General features: G+C 32.6%; 1 protein-coding gene across 1 annotated transcript in view; it reads right to left on the bottom strand.

The window, feature by feature from the left end:
- Window positions 1-12631: 12631 nt before the first annotated feature.
- LOC129750825 (eukaryotic translation initiation factor 5B-like) overlaps window positions 12632-15843 on the bottom strand; it is a 205171-nt gene continuing 201959 nt past the window's right edge. The window contains exon 5 of the mRNA XM_055745905.1: window positions 12632-13536. Within this exon, the coding sequence (XP_055601880.1) occupies window positions 13429-13536 (108 nt within the window). The 3' untranslated portion in view covers window positions 12632-13428. The remainder of the gene's footprint in view (window positions 13537-15843) is intronic.

The following is a 15843-nucleotide window of genomic DNA, read 5'->3' on the forward strand; positions in this document are numbered from 1 at the left end:
TTGAAATAATCGTAGCTGACGGGCGGATCTTCTCTCCTCGGTCGCGTATTCGCACCGAACAAATGCCATAATAGACGCCCCAAACGTTTTACTTAGTTTCTTCGTCGTTGGAGACGCGCACACATTCTTTTCCCATAAAAGGATTGCGTCTGCATGAATGGAAGACATTCGATCGGTTGCCTGGAATATCAATCAGGGCCAGAGCCAGAGCTGTCGATACCAATTGGAAACCGATTGACGGATTCCGGGTGATCGATCTAGTTCTGATTACCGAATGGATTGTGAACATTTCCGGGAGTAATGCGTGGAAAAAATGAAAAAAAAAATAACGTTGACAGGTGACGTGAAGATTTTTATAATGAACTATTTTGTTTCTAATATTATGCATACTCATTAGGAAGTCTTCGAGAAGGGAATCAGTTCATTTTTTGAATGAAGATAAAATTCAATTTGTGAAAAATAATTTTAAGTTTGAATGGAATGGTTCATTGAGAACTTAACTAACTCGGAGGCTAAAAACAAATATGTATGCACTTCATTTGTGAAATCAAGCAGAAAACCACATGGCAAATTTTCCAAAGAACTTCGAATTAGATCACAACACGGTGGAAATTTTTCAGCTTCTGGAAGAACACTACAACGACGAATGGCCCATTACGGTCGATTCTCGCGAAACAACCGTAAGATGGACTGCAATTTTTCAATTTAACTTCATTTGAGTCATTGCTGTGTAGTGGCAACAACGTTGGTTTACCAGAAGGTACATTTTACGTTTGCCGAGATGCCATACGATGCAGCTAGCTGGTTTTACTCACGTAAAATTATTTTTTGTTTTGTGTCTAAGTGTTTCAACCAATATTGAGTAATACATTCTACCTATAGATACTTCCGGATGATTCATCAATAAGGTCGATAGATCTGTTTAGATGATACAGATAGACTATTTCGGTTTTCTGTTTTACTATATTTCCGAGCATCGTTCTCAGCATCCCTCGCAGTATGTAGAGGAGGCAACTGATAATGGACCAGACAAGAAAAAAGGCGTCGTATTCCGATAGCGCACCCAGCCAGGCCAGGAAATGCTGCTCCTGATAAGACTAAAATAAACTTTCAATTAGCTCTCGGTGTTTATCGACCTCGGCTGATACTGATAGGAACAGGAAGAGGCAAAAGGTACAGAGAAAAAACAACAACGGAGCAGCTATATCGTAATTAGACTGATTACAAACATCCAGGGATCTAATGTCTCTCTACTAGTTAGCTAACTTGGAGTAAGTACGTGTCATTGTACAAACACACGGTTTTTGATAAGAGGACGGCGTGACGTGCGTGGGCGGTGTTTAAAGGACGCATGGGACTTAATGAATGAAATGGACCGTTCCCCATTGTTTCCGTAAGGTAGTCCCCGGTCGTCGGTCGACTGGCTGTGTGTTGTGATGTGTCGGGGACACATTTTGCTAGCGATAAGGTGCGGCGGCTTCCATTCATAAAAATTGGCCCCATCTACCTATAAGTACTTGTTAGGGACACACGCTCTGATAAGAGCACTTAAAGGCTTGGTAATGAAAGAACTGTTGAAATCATTCCATCCGCTGTTCGATGAGATAAAGTTTTAGGTGGGTACGTCCTCCTGCTTAAGGGCTTTTTTGGCAACAGGTATCCTGTTTACTATTTTTGGCGAAAAACTACGTATTAGACTGAGTCGATTTGGGGTAATTTTAGAATTTCTCAAATCCTGGGGTTTAAAAATTCCTGTTTTGGTTCCAAACTCATCCATGGCAGAATTTTTAAGTAACGTTTACATGAGTAAATTTGAACTTTTAGGTTTGTATGGGAAAATTGAGTCAATTAGTAGAAGTCGAATATTGCTGCCTGACGCACAGTGGGCCAGGAACCACACTTTTGCGGTCAATATTGACTGCAGGCCAGAGGCTTCCTTGTAGCTCATCAGTGTCTTCGGCAAAGTTACTCGACTATATTTGCGCTATCTATTGATGGATTTGAATTAGTTCTATTTTTCTCCGCGAGGTGGCGCCAAAAGTCTAACTTTTTACAGAAGCAAGATACAGGCATGGTTTATTATACCTTTCACATAAACTTTGTAGAACTCTGTATGCTGTATGCTCTCAGCTCTGTGTTGTGTACTTACCTTGCAAAAATAATAATTTAAGAAAACCTTGGAAAAAAAAATGGTTTTTTCACCTAATTTTGTTTCCAGCTACATATATAATACCTCAAATTTCCACAGTATCTAGTGGAAAACTTGTTCGTTTCGCAGATTTTTTCTGTCAAAATCGCAAAACACAGGTTAAATTATACATTTTTTAAATTGCAATAACTTGTTTGCGAGCAGTTCGGCGCACCTCATTTTTCGAGAAGTGACAGTTGTGATTATGATCTAAATGTTTGTAGAAAATGTCGGTGGGTTCTTGTGGGTTCCTTGCCAAATGATTTAATAAAGTTGGTTAATTTTCAATACAAATTCACATTTATTAATATCTTTTCAAAGAAAACATCCGCATTTCTCGTAAAAAAAGTTGAATTTTCATCGTTCAGTTATTGGATATATCTTTTGCTTGTTGACCCGATGATTGAATAAATAATTCGCACATTTTTGCGCTTTTAATCAAATTTGTAAAAATATATTTTTTTTAATTTATAAAAAAACAGTTTTAGATTATTTTTTTAATAAATTTGACCAAATGTACATAATTGCTTAACTAAGCATCGCAATGGACTAAAGCAATAATAAAACGACGAAAATTCGACTTTTCTTCGAGAAATGCGGAAGTTTTCTTTGAAAAAGGTCTAAAAATATGTGAATTTGTATTGAAAATTAACCAACTTTATTAAATCATTTGGCAAGGAACCCACGAGAACCCACCGACATTTTCTACAAACATTTAGATCATAATCACAACTGTCACTTCTCGAAAAATGAGGTGCGCCAAACTGCTCGCAAACAAGTTTATTGCAATTTGAAAAAATGTAAATTTAACCTGTTTTTGCGATTTTGACAGAAAAAATCTGCGAAACGAATAAGTTTTCCCCTAGAATATCTCATTTGAGTCCATTCCAATCGAATACTGTGGAAATTTGAGGTATTATATAGCTGAAAACAAAAATATGTGAAAAAAACAATGGCTCATACCTTGAGGCTTTAAGGAGCCAAACTCGTTTTGTATGTTTACAATTGTTTGCTTAGGTCTAGATCGTCACTTTTTGAAGAGATTAAAATCTGAATTAAAATATGACATAATTATATCAGAAATATGAGAAAAATATAGCCAAAATTTGATAAATTTGACAACAAAGTCATGACCAACAAAAATAATAATAATAATAAAGTTGAAACAGATGGCAGAAATTTGACAGTAAAATAAAAAAAACTGACAAAAATATAAAAAATGGCAAAATAATGACAAAACATTAACAATAATGACAAAACTCGAAAAAAAACTTTGACACAAATTTGACAACATAATGGAAAATATGACAAATGTGATAAAAATATGACTACTATAATAAATGTCAAAGAATGACAAATTTGACAACATTTAGTACTTAAATAACAGAAATCTGACAATACTATGACAAAAATAATACAAATGTGATAAAAATATGACAAAGTTATGGCATAAATATGACAAAAATGTGAAAAAACTATGACTAAAAAAATATGAGAGAAATCGACACAGCTGTGTTTTAGTTTTGTCAGATTGTTGTAATTTTATTGTCAACTTTTATCATAATTGTGTAATTTTTTCATTTTTAGTATTTTTGTCATAGTTCTGTCAGGTTTTTTTTTTTAAATTGATCGTAAAATTGTTTCATAGTTTCGTCTTTCTTTTTTGTTTCGATTATAGTCGTTTAAACATCTTCATGTCATTCACAACTCATATCAACGATGCAGTTTGCGGAAAGTTACTGAAAAACTTATCCGTAACAATTGTGTTCAAATAACGGACATCGGCTCAGGAAGCAACTGACTTGCCAACTGAGCTACATAAATCACAAGCTTATAGTTTGGTTTTAATTTTTGTCATATGTTATCATTATTTCGTCATATTTCTATCTCATTTGTCATATTTTTTAACATAGGTCATATTTGTCATATTTTTTCAGTATTTTTTTTATTTTTTTTAAATTTCTTGTTAAATTTTTGTCAGACTGTAATTTTCATCTACTTCTTGAGCCTTTTCACTCAAAACCCATATTGTGGGGAATTCAGGTGACATTCTGTTATTTACAGCATTTTCAACTTAAGTGGAAGCCGCCATCTTGGATTTCAAGATGGCGTCGGACAGCAAAAATCGACGTATTGAGTCTTTTCACCATGTCCATATTGTGGAGTTTCATTTGCTTTTCAGTCACATCCAGAATTTTAAAGTTGAGCGGAAGCCGCCATATTGGATTTTAAGATGGCGTCGGACAACGAAACTCAACTTCTATCCGTTCAGCCCCTTTACATTGTGAGGGTTTCATGCCACCGGCTTCCATTGAAAAAGACTAATACCGCGGTATTTGCGAAAAACTGCACTAAAAAAGCCGCGCATTTTTCATAACCACCTAATCTGGTCAGTTTAAGAACGAAATACGCCAAATTATCGGATCATGGATTACGTCATATTAGAGGAAAGCTCTGCCTCAACATGAAGAAAATAGAGAAGTGGGACATGAGAAGTTAGATTTAAGAAGTGAGATTTGAGTTATGTGAAATGATATGTAAGAAATGAGAAGTCTTCTCACGTCTCCCTTACTCACTTCTCTTGTCCTACTTCTCATGTCAAACTATTAATTTCTCATTTCTCACTTCTCAAATCTCAAGTCTCACTTCTCATCAATCGTGCACTTCTCACTTTTTGTTTCTCACTACTTACGTTTCACTTCTCATGCCTCACCTCTAACATTTCATTTTCTAACTTCTCACGTTTCACTTCCCATGTCTCCCATCCACTTTTCATTTCTCACTTTCCACTTTCCTTCACCATGCCGCAAGATACGATGCGATAACTTTGGCCTTTTTTGTTCCGGTACCGGTCAGATTGACCATGGCCAAGAGCCCTTGTCCCCAAATCACTTCTTCTATCGATTCCCTTCATGTTGAACCCAAGAGCTTTTTTCTTTTATGCCGCAAGTCTCGATCCGATAACATATCAAGACATATTTTGTTCGGAAACCGGTCATATTGCCCATGCCCACGACTCAGTGTCCCTGAATCGATTCTCCTATGGATTCTCTTCATGAGGAGGCCAAGAGCTTTCTTCTAATATGCCGCAAGCCTTGATCCAATAACTTTGACATATTTCGTTTTGGAACCGGCCAGATTGGCCATGGCCAAGACCCCTTGTCCTCGAATCGATTCCCCTCTGGATTTCTTTCATGAGGAAGCCAAGAGCTTATAAATTATTCCCTAAATCTTTCAAACAGATCTTAAAATAGATGTGTTAAGAAACGTATTACGTCAATGTCTTACTTTCTAATCTTTCTTATTAAATAGTCATCAATATTTCACAAAACCAATTCCATCGTAATATACGATAAGTGGTGATGATGCATGAAATACATTTTTAATTAAGATCCGGCAACGGAGCGTTCCTCATTAGGATATTTTTTTGTATTTCAAAATCCAAGAAAAATCACCGATTCTGAATCAGGACAAACTATTCTAATAAAACTTTACTTGAAGAATGATTGTCTTCCTTGACCTAGTCACTAAGCTTTTTTGTAACTTGAAGGTTACCGTAAACAAACATCATAATTACAATTACAAAAATCTAATACGTATCTGATATTCAAGTATGAACTAAAATTTCGATTGAATTAGCTTATTGAGAGCTTTTGAACTTTACAAAGTCATATCAGATGTCTAAAGTGCTAGTAAAGTAATCTATGCAACAAATTTGATTTGATAAAAGATTTTCATTCCAGTTTTCTCCCTACTAACTTGTGTACAAGTCTCCCCAGGCAATCATTTCAGATGCCACGTTTTGCAGGTTGCATGATGCTAAAACTTGAATGGAAACAACATTATGATCCAAAGAATGTGATGTGAATGTTTGAATATCTTTGCTTACACTGTTGCGATAATTAAGTGTTATACATCAAATTAAAGGTATTAAATAAGGCTATCTTTTTATGAAAAGTTTATATCGAAAATATTTTATTTCTAATTACTACTGATTTTATGCTCTCAACTTGTAAGTAAGTTTTCTGTAAAAGTTGGTAGTTTATGAATTTTTAAATTTTTTCGGTTTGATTTAGTCAATTATCTAAAATAGGTCCATACAGATGCTTGTCATACCAATCACCGAGCTCTATAAAATTATCATTTTATATTAACAACAGCTTGCTAGAACACATCTACGAAAATTTTCCAGAAAAATTGACTTTTTTCAATAAAACTCCTAGCGCACGCTGGAAACTTACTCAAATGAGCTCAAATTCGGCCAGAGTACTTGAAAATGAATGAGGATCAAACCCTGTAAGTGGCGTTGTGATCAGCGAAAAAAGCCGAAAAGTGAACTAGTCTAATATACAAACATATTTTCAATTTCTGACTTAAGCGATAAAAGTATGCAAAGTTGTTCTCTCACTTGACACACGAGGGAGGAAAAAAGGGAACAAAATTGTCTTCAAACATTGCGGACTTTTTATCATATCCGATGTAAACCATTTAATCCGACTTCGAGCAACGATTTTTACGACCTTTTACTTGCGTGAGTTGTAATTACGATTCGTAGTAACGTTTTTAATGACTTGAGTTATCATTTGCGGTTTTATGTTTGCTGGGTACACCAAGGTCTTTTTTTACACTGATATACGTACCGCGTAAAAAACGTGCAAAAAAAACCGTGTTAATTCCCAAAAACCGTGTAAAAAAAGCCCGTGTGAAAAAAAAAACGTGTAAAAAAACGCGTAAAAAAACCTAGGTGTAATTATAAATGTTTCAATATGTACGAATTGGTGTTTTGTGATAGAGATTTGAATTCATTGCCACAACTCAAAACCTACATTCACAATTATAACTTAAGAAAACAATATTCACATTTTCCGAGATGTGAAGAATTTGAAAACAGATTTTGACTTATTTAGGGACACTGAACGCAAATTTGTATTTTTTCTACCAGCTCTTGTTTCCGGTATAACTTTAAAAAATACAAGTTAAATTTCATTGAAAAAAATTGTGCACTTTTTAGCAAAAGTGTAAAACATTTATAAACCCTTGAGGAACAAAACGATGAAATGTGATAAAAAGTTTTTCAAATTAAAATTACCCTCCCGCTCATTTTCAACATGTTTCACCTTATTCTAATCTTCTATCCGTCTTAAATCTTTTAGTTCTTAAATATTCTTTCTCAAAGAATATAAAATTACACCGATATAGCCGACAAAATAATTTCATAAAATAAATTTAAGGTGATTAACTCTTCATTTCATTTATAAAAAGATTTTGAAAAAAAAAAAGGTTTTAGCTTAATGATAAATTTTGCTGAAGACTGTGAGTTATTTATCGTGGCCTCTGGGCAAAAAAATATAAAAGTAAGCCTGTTTACACGATTTGTGAAATTCGAGAATTTTGAAAACATTTCAAACCAAAACCAATCTTGGATATTTTTAATGCACAAGTGAAAATGCCTTTCCGTCTGCACCAATGTTGTGAAATAGATCAAAATTTTCAGTATCAAATACTTAACACTAAACGTACCGGAGGCGGTCAAATGACGGTTTTGAAACTTTAACCCTTCGTTTCATGATTTTTTATTTTTCCCTAAAAATCACTTTAGACAGTTCAAAATGATGTGTACATCAAGAAAAAAAATTAAAATAAAATACGATTTTTTCGTTTTTCCATACATTAATTGTTGCAAATTTGTTACTTTATGAAACGAAGGGTTAAATGATGATTACGCCTGATATAAATTTTTTTCGCAAATCTAACGACAGGACTATTTTTATTTTTAAAATGCAAGTATTTTTGCATTTTTTAATTTTTTTTAAGTGTTGAGTTTTCGAATTACGCATGTGGTATACCTATTCATACCGCGAGCGGTCAAATGACGGCAACACCATTTTCGCGAAAACTCTCTTGTTTCTCAATCGATTTCTACAAAATTTATAGTTTTGAAAAGCTTATAACTTGATTCAAATATGCTTCTGATACAATTTTCTGCTATAATCAATAATTTTAAAGTTATTTGAAGTTCAAAAATTTTTTTATGAAAAAACATGCTTCAGTAAAAAGGCTGTAAATCAGTTATTGAGTGCTCGAAAAAATTTTCACTTAGTGCCTGAGAAAGCTGAAGTTAGAAGCTGTATGTTGCACATATGGAATATTTTTTTCAATTTTTTTTAAGATCATGGCTACAAAAAATGTAAAAAAGTTGTGTAAAACCCGTACTTTTCAATGAATCAACCGCTAAAGCTGTTTCTGTTACAGTAGAAAAAATTTAAAAATTGAATTGTAAAGATGACGTAAATTGTAATATATTGGCATCTTTTGATTTTTAAAATACGAAATACATAATTTATGACGGCTTTTCAAAAGTAGCTGTTTTTCGAACTTTTTATCAATTTGGATTTTCTGAGACAATCCCTACATCGAAATTTAGGTTTGCACTGGATTTTGAGTATGTTAACGTAAGGTTTAGGCTATGAAACTATATGCAGAAGAAAGCAAATTTCATACCGGTTCTAGTGATGTAACTGCTTTGGCGGTGCAATGCTTGACAAAAATATGATAAATAAAACAGTGAAGTACACACAAATTCTTGCTTGGTAGACGAGCGCAGTGGGTGGTAATATCTCAAAGCTATTTTGCACACGAAGACGGGTGAAAGGAAACGAAAAAACAAACAAGCATTAACGCAAATTTTATGGTTTTACTTTCAGAAACATATTTATTATATTTTTGTCAAGCATCGCACCGCCAATGCAGTTACATCACTAGAACCGGTATGAAATTTGCTTTCTTTTGCATATAGTTTTATAGCCTAAAACTTACATTAACATACTCAAAATCCAGTGCAAAGCTGAATTTCGGTGTAGGGTTTGTCTCAGAAAATCCAAATTGATAAAAAGTTCGAAAAACAGCAACTTTTGAAAAGTCGTCATAAATTATGTATTTCGTATTTTAAAAATCTAAAGATGCCAAAATGTGTCAAATTACGTCATCTTCACAATTCAATTTTTGAAATTTTTCTACTGTAACAGCAACAGCTTTGGCGAATGATTCATTGAAAAGTACGGGTTTTACACAACTTTTTTACATTTTTTGTGGCCATGATCTTGAAAAAAATTGAAAAAAATATTCCATATGTGCAACATACAGCTTCTAACTTCAGCTTTCTCAGGCACTACGTGAAATTTTTTCGAGCACTCAATAACTGATTTACAGCCTTTTTCCTGAAGCATGTTTTTTCATAAAAAATTTTTTGAACTTCAAATAACTTTGAAATTATTGATTATAGCAGAAAATTGTCTGAGAAGCATATTTCAGTCAAGTTATAAGCTTTTCAAAACTATAAATTTTGTAGAAATCGGTTGAGAAACAAGAGAGTTTTAGCGAAAATGGTGTTGCCGTCATTTGACCGCTCGCGGTATGAATAGGTATATACAAAGTGTCGGTATGTTTAGTGTTAACTAAACAAACCTTCCTTTTGAGATGTTAGTAATAGTTATTAGGTTATCAATTCACTTTCCAGAAAGAAAATGTTAAATATATTTTTTCAAATCGTTGTATCTTTGGAACAAGACAATTATCTAGACAAAATCTGTATCGTTTTTTCCTGGAATTTCATTAGTTTTTTTATTATTATTTAGGGATTAGTTTTCAAATCACTAAATGCCACAAAGTTAGAAGTGATAGACAGTTTCTTGCAAAAAAAAATCGAGTTTAGGACGCAAAAATCTTTCAAAATCAGTTTGCCTATGTTTTAATTTTCCCTTGGAATTTAAAACAATCCCGTTATCAGTTGACTAAGTTTTCGGCAACAAGGCAATCTATCAAGCTATTCGGAAGATCTTATAGTGATTTTTGACTAACATTGCTGGATTTCAAGGTCTACACCATTTATATCGCCAAAACTGGTTTCAGCTCATCCACACAATAATGTTGAAATTTTAGTTAAAATCCAGTTTAAGGTTTGATACTCTGAATCTGAAAGTTTGGCTATTTCAACTGCAATTGATTAAGACTCTTCACTAAAGAATAAAATTATCTATACGAATTAACCTTAAATTTAATGATTTTTTATTATAATTCAAAATAATTCAAAAATATTGGAATTATGTGTATATCGATTTTCCACTTTATAATTTATTTGTTTTAAATTTGTAATGATTTCGTTCATTTCAATATAATGAAAAAAAATTTGTATAACTTGAAATTTAAGAGCAAATGAATTTTAATTAAGTTCCAGAATTTTCATATTTCAGAAACTGATTTTGAGAATCAAATTTTCAACTGAATTTTTATTTAAGTGTTGATTTTTCATATTGAGAAATTGAAAAATCAAAACCAGAAATTTCAACGAGAATTGTGTTTCAAATTTGAATTTATTAATATGAAATTTCCAAATCACGATTCAGTTAAATACTCCAATAAAAAATATAATCACCATTAGTTATGTTTGTAAATTAGTTTAACGACCTTATCTGTGAAAAGTGAAATATTTAAGAAAAATAAAAGAATATCAAATTTTCAGTTTGAAATTCATAGCAATAATTAACTGGCACTCATCTCAAATGTTTGCCTGTTCAAACCTGTACATATTTGCAAAATCAGAATCATTAAAATGTATTTTGAACCTAGCGCTGTTATTCGAAAATCTTTAAAAAAAAAGTAATAAAATTTGAAGAATTTTATACATCATTTTCAACTCTTATTAACGTGTGTATTATTTTCATTTGTAAAATGACATTTATAACGAGAAATTTTTATCGAGATTTTAATGAGATTTTACAAGGTATACAAATTACGACAATTTTGGGGATTGTTGGCTGTTGTATAAAAGTTTGTATACGTTGTGTAGCAGGATATTGAAATAAGTATACACATGAATAAAATTTATTAAAGTTTTCATTTTTCTTCTCTTATTCAATATTTTTCGAATTACATCTGATTTTGTTCAGTGAAATTCAAGGGGAGGTGAAGGAGCATTGTGCAACTAAATATTTTAGACTCATTTGCAGCTGACTCCACCCCCACCACCCCTTTCCATCCTATAGCTCCATCACAATTATCGTTTTTCACCAGATATTAACTTTCTTTTATATTGACTGATTTTTGAAAACTTGAAAAATCACCCCAAGAACCGAGCAGCCATCGGGCCAAGCTTAAACTAGGTACACTTTGAAAGTGTTTATAAAGTTCCAAAATTGATTGGTTTTGTAACAAAATAAAATTTTGAAAAACTACGTGACTAAATACAGTGAGTGAAACAAAAATGGTACCACTATGTGTTTTGTTTATAAAATATGAACGATATAAAATTTTCAAATTTTTCCTTTAATATTTGTTTTAAATTGTTCAATGGATAAATCAAGCATAAGTAAACTTTTTTTTGGAATAAGCAATTGGCGCTGAGGAACAAAAATATGAGAAAATGGTAATGATAATTGATGAGGTCCATTTCTTCAATTAACTCAACAAGCATAATTCATTTCCAAATTGCTATAAATCAAAGATCAAATCCAATTAAAAAAATCACAAAATCCAGTTTCATACTGGGAATGAATCAAAAGATTCTGCAAAATGCAAAAATTATACTCTTTTATGCCTCAGAATATTCTCCAAATAGAAAATTCAGAAATCAAATATGAAACAAAACATAAATTGAAAAAGATAGTTTAAGATAATGAAAAAATTAATGTACTTAGCTTTAGTCCTTGAAATTTGGATCTTCATACCGGCTTGGATTCGAAACTTTTTTGGGGTTTTGAAAATCAGCAGCATTTTTCCTTTTAGGCTCTTCCTTGCCTCACTCCTGTCCATTTTGTTGCTGTATCACTACAAATGTAGGGTTTTCACTCAACTCCATTTCGCCCATTTCGACGATTTCGACACAGCATTTCTGCATATCCAATTCCAAAATTCTGATGTCAGTCGGTTTGGAATCCTTCCTTTCCAAAGGCACTTACTTCTTCTCTACCAGCTTTCCGGAAGGTTAATTGTTTCGTACATCGGACAATAATGAAAGTTCCTCCAAAAGTTTGAGTTAGATCTGAAAACTTCTCTGAATACTTGCTACAAATTTACTGACATCAAAACAAATCCGAAATCTACGGGCTCAGCCTACTTATGTACAATTTCTTAAATATTACAGTTTGAGTTACAAAGTTCAAAAAGGTAAATTTTGTAGAACTACTATCTAGTCATAACATTTTAGAAAAATTAACAATAATTTGAAAATAATTATAAACAAATTTGGAAAATATATAATAAGAGTAAAAAGTATTCAAATTTAAAGTTTAAATAGCCGTGCGCGCTTATTGCTATTTCTTTACATTAATAAAATATAGGTACTGTACATATGTCAATTTCCAAAAAAATTTACTTACAGTTTTACTTTACCCTTAAAACCTACAATGCATGGAACCGTTCTTTCATAAAGGACTCGTAAACTTGTCATTATCTTTTTCACATTCTTTTTATTACAAGATCCTTTCACGATGTTTTTCGGAAATTTTAGAAACTTTACAATCACTTTCCTAACCATGCTCAAACTGCTGAGGCCAGTTACAATCACAATATCTATCTAAGGACTTCTATCAACTTCTTCTGCTACCATCATTTTCTGCGGGGTTCAATTGGATCATGGCCAAATGTCGTTCAAAACGAAAATTCTAAGGAAAAAAAAACAAAATCAAACTAAAACACCGCTACCTGACTGAGGAAGCTGCTCGTGCGGTTTGTTAACATACTACCTTTCTTCTTAATCAAATTTTTAGTATTGCTACCATAAATTAAACGAATAAGGTTGCACCCTTTGGGTAAAGAGCAGCAAAAAAAAAAAATAGTTTCGAACAGTTAAATTGATTATCATATGCTACTGATGACCTAACGATACTCTGAAAGTTAAGAGGATCAAACCTTTAAAATAACCCACTAAGCTTAAGGCCGTGGTAACAATTCAGAAAAAAAAAAATTCAAAACTAGTTACGCATTATTCGGATTTATTCATTCATTCCTAAACAAGTCTTACGGTTCTCGAGAGGTGGCAGGCTGGAGGTATTTCGGGGCGGGGTGAAAAGTACAATTGTTTGCTACTGAAAGTACGTTTGGTTCTGCAGACTTTCACTCCATGCTTAATCGATTTTTTTTCTGGGGAGTGTGAAATAGGCGCGGCCGGAAGAAAATACGAGGATTGAAAAAGAAGAACAACAAGCAGGAAATAAATAGTGCAAAACTATACCCAAAGAAGGAAACTACAAAATCTGGAAGGTCTTCTTCAGCTCCACCATCAGGGTCCAGTCCGACTTCAGCAGATCGTCCCGGAAGTAGTCCTTGCAGGCGTCGATGCTCTGTCGCGATATCTGGAAAAGGAGAAAGAAATTTGAATGGATTAGAAACAGTATTTAATTATTTATGCAACAGGAAAGGAAATGGCATAAACAAGTTTTTAATATGTTTTGATAACTGATCACTTTTTGTGTTCTGGGCCCATAACGGGTTTCAAAATCACTAAATATGAATTATTTTAGTAAAAAATTAAAATATTCTATAGAGACAAATCAGCCAAAGGCTGAAAGTCTCTCTAACAGAGACAAAAACATCTAACACCTAGTTTCACAGGAAAACAAGCCAGATCCATCAAACAACGTTTTTTTTCAGATAATTTTTTATATTTTTTTAAAAATAAAAAGTCATCCAAATAAATAAAAAACATCTTTAGCCAATCTCATCACAGTGAGTTATTTGCGCTGTAAATTTTAGAAGTGATGAATTGCGAAACTAATTGTATGAAAAAGTCATTCAAGACATAACCTTTAGTGAGCCGACTGTAAAATAAACGTGTTTTTTGTCATGTTTTATTATTTGGTTTTAGTGCAGTTGGGTGTGGCTTATTGAAACTTGTTAAGCAGCTGTGACGGTCGCCATGGAGAAAGAAAAAAAAAATACATACATAAATAAAACGAGCCTATAATAAACGAACAGACGAAATATCACGATTTCTATCAGTAAAAGACTTCAAAATGAAAATTTCGGGATTGCAAAAGCGAAAGTATGGTTATCATTTGAACGAACATTTTTGCGCCAGGCATTTTTTTTTAGATTTAACGGATAATTATAACAAAGTAGATAAGCAAATCATTGCTTAATCATTTCTTATCCATTTCAAACGAAGTAAATGAAGAGCAGTTATGAAGTAACAGGATCTTGATCAACTTTGTCCATTCAACCGAAACAACAGTCACAAGAAGTTTTATTAATGGCAATCCTGGAGCAACACTTCATCATGGTTGCTAGTTGTATTATTTTGTTTATTTACCATAGTCTCATTAACATAACCGGTATGTAACTTTGCTTAGATTTCTATTTATTTCCAACAGATCAGAAATCTGGTTCTGGTTAACATAAATAGGAAAAAAAATCAAATGAATGAAAGATAAAAACCGAAACCAAAGCAATATCTTAAAAATGAATTAGTTCCAGTTGATTTGAAGAAGGCTTTGCAAGTGTTTGAATGAAAAAAAAAAAAAACAAATCGACATGTGTGCAATATCTACTTACTCAACCATGAATCCACTTTATATTATTTAGGGTAGATAGTACCCTTTTACAAAATTTCCAAAAGGTTACTGTAATTTGACAGCATATTTTGTGTTATAAAAAGTCATTCTAAAGCAATTCTTGTACTAAATTCAGATTTTTTTTGGATATTCTTTATAATCTCTAGATTAGTGATATAGCGTTTCGAGGACAATTTATTAAAAAATTTAAAGTTGCATGATAAACAAAATAAAAATTGATAAAAAACCAAAAAAACTGACAATTTTATTTTCAACTAAAATTGCTTTGAACTTCAGAGTTTGAAACGATATAGGGAAGATAATGGCATAACGAGCAACCGGCGTGAGCCGAGCACTCCTCTTTTCTTAGAAAATATGTACTTTCTCAAACACTTTTCACAAGGAACAGTTTTGTAGTTCCAATAGTATCATTTTTCAACAAAAAAGAGATTTCCTTATTATCTCTATAGAAATATAAAAAAAAAACCAACTAGGTTCTTAAGTGACGAATATTTTATAATTTTTGAGCACCGGAAAATAAACTCTAAGGATTGTTCAATCATCTTAATCTATCATATGCTGCTACATGAGGTACATATAAAATGTTTTATTTATAATTATAATCAATTTTAAATGCGTTTTCACTTTAACTTGTTGACTCGAGGGAAACAGAGCACCTTTGATCAGGGCACGATGAGCCTTTTCTGTCATAGAAGAATCTTTCAGCGAATTCAGCCGCAGCCCGTGGTGTAAAAGATAGCCTTCAAGTCCTCTAAGACAGCGGGCATTAGATCGAACCCTGGTCACGGCATACATTATTCACCTTATGTGGGTTGGTGGTTTTAGCATTTGTAAGATACCTATCCATCACATCCTCCGAAGATGTTCGCTTAGAGTTAAGAAAAAGGAATATCTTCGAGGAAACATCAAGTTTCCTTTAGATCCTGTATGTGTTTGTGTTCGTTTTAAAAAAAATCAACTCAACGAAGTTAACTGAATTATAGAACAACAACTTGACAAAATACATCTGACGATTTGGTTAAGTATTTAGGTATCGGAGAGGTAATCAGAGGACTTGAGTTTAATTTCTGATCAAGGTGATTTTTTTTT

Source organism: Uranotaenia lowii, chromosome 3 (assembly GCF_029784155.1).
Source record: "Uranotaenia lowii strain MFRU-FL chromosome 3, ASM2978415v1, whole genome shotgun sequence".
Taxonomy (NCBI): domain Eukaryota; kingdom Metazoa; phylum Arthropoda; class Insecta; order Diptera; family Culicidae; genus Uranotaenia; species Uranotaenia lowii.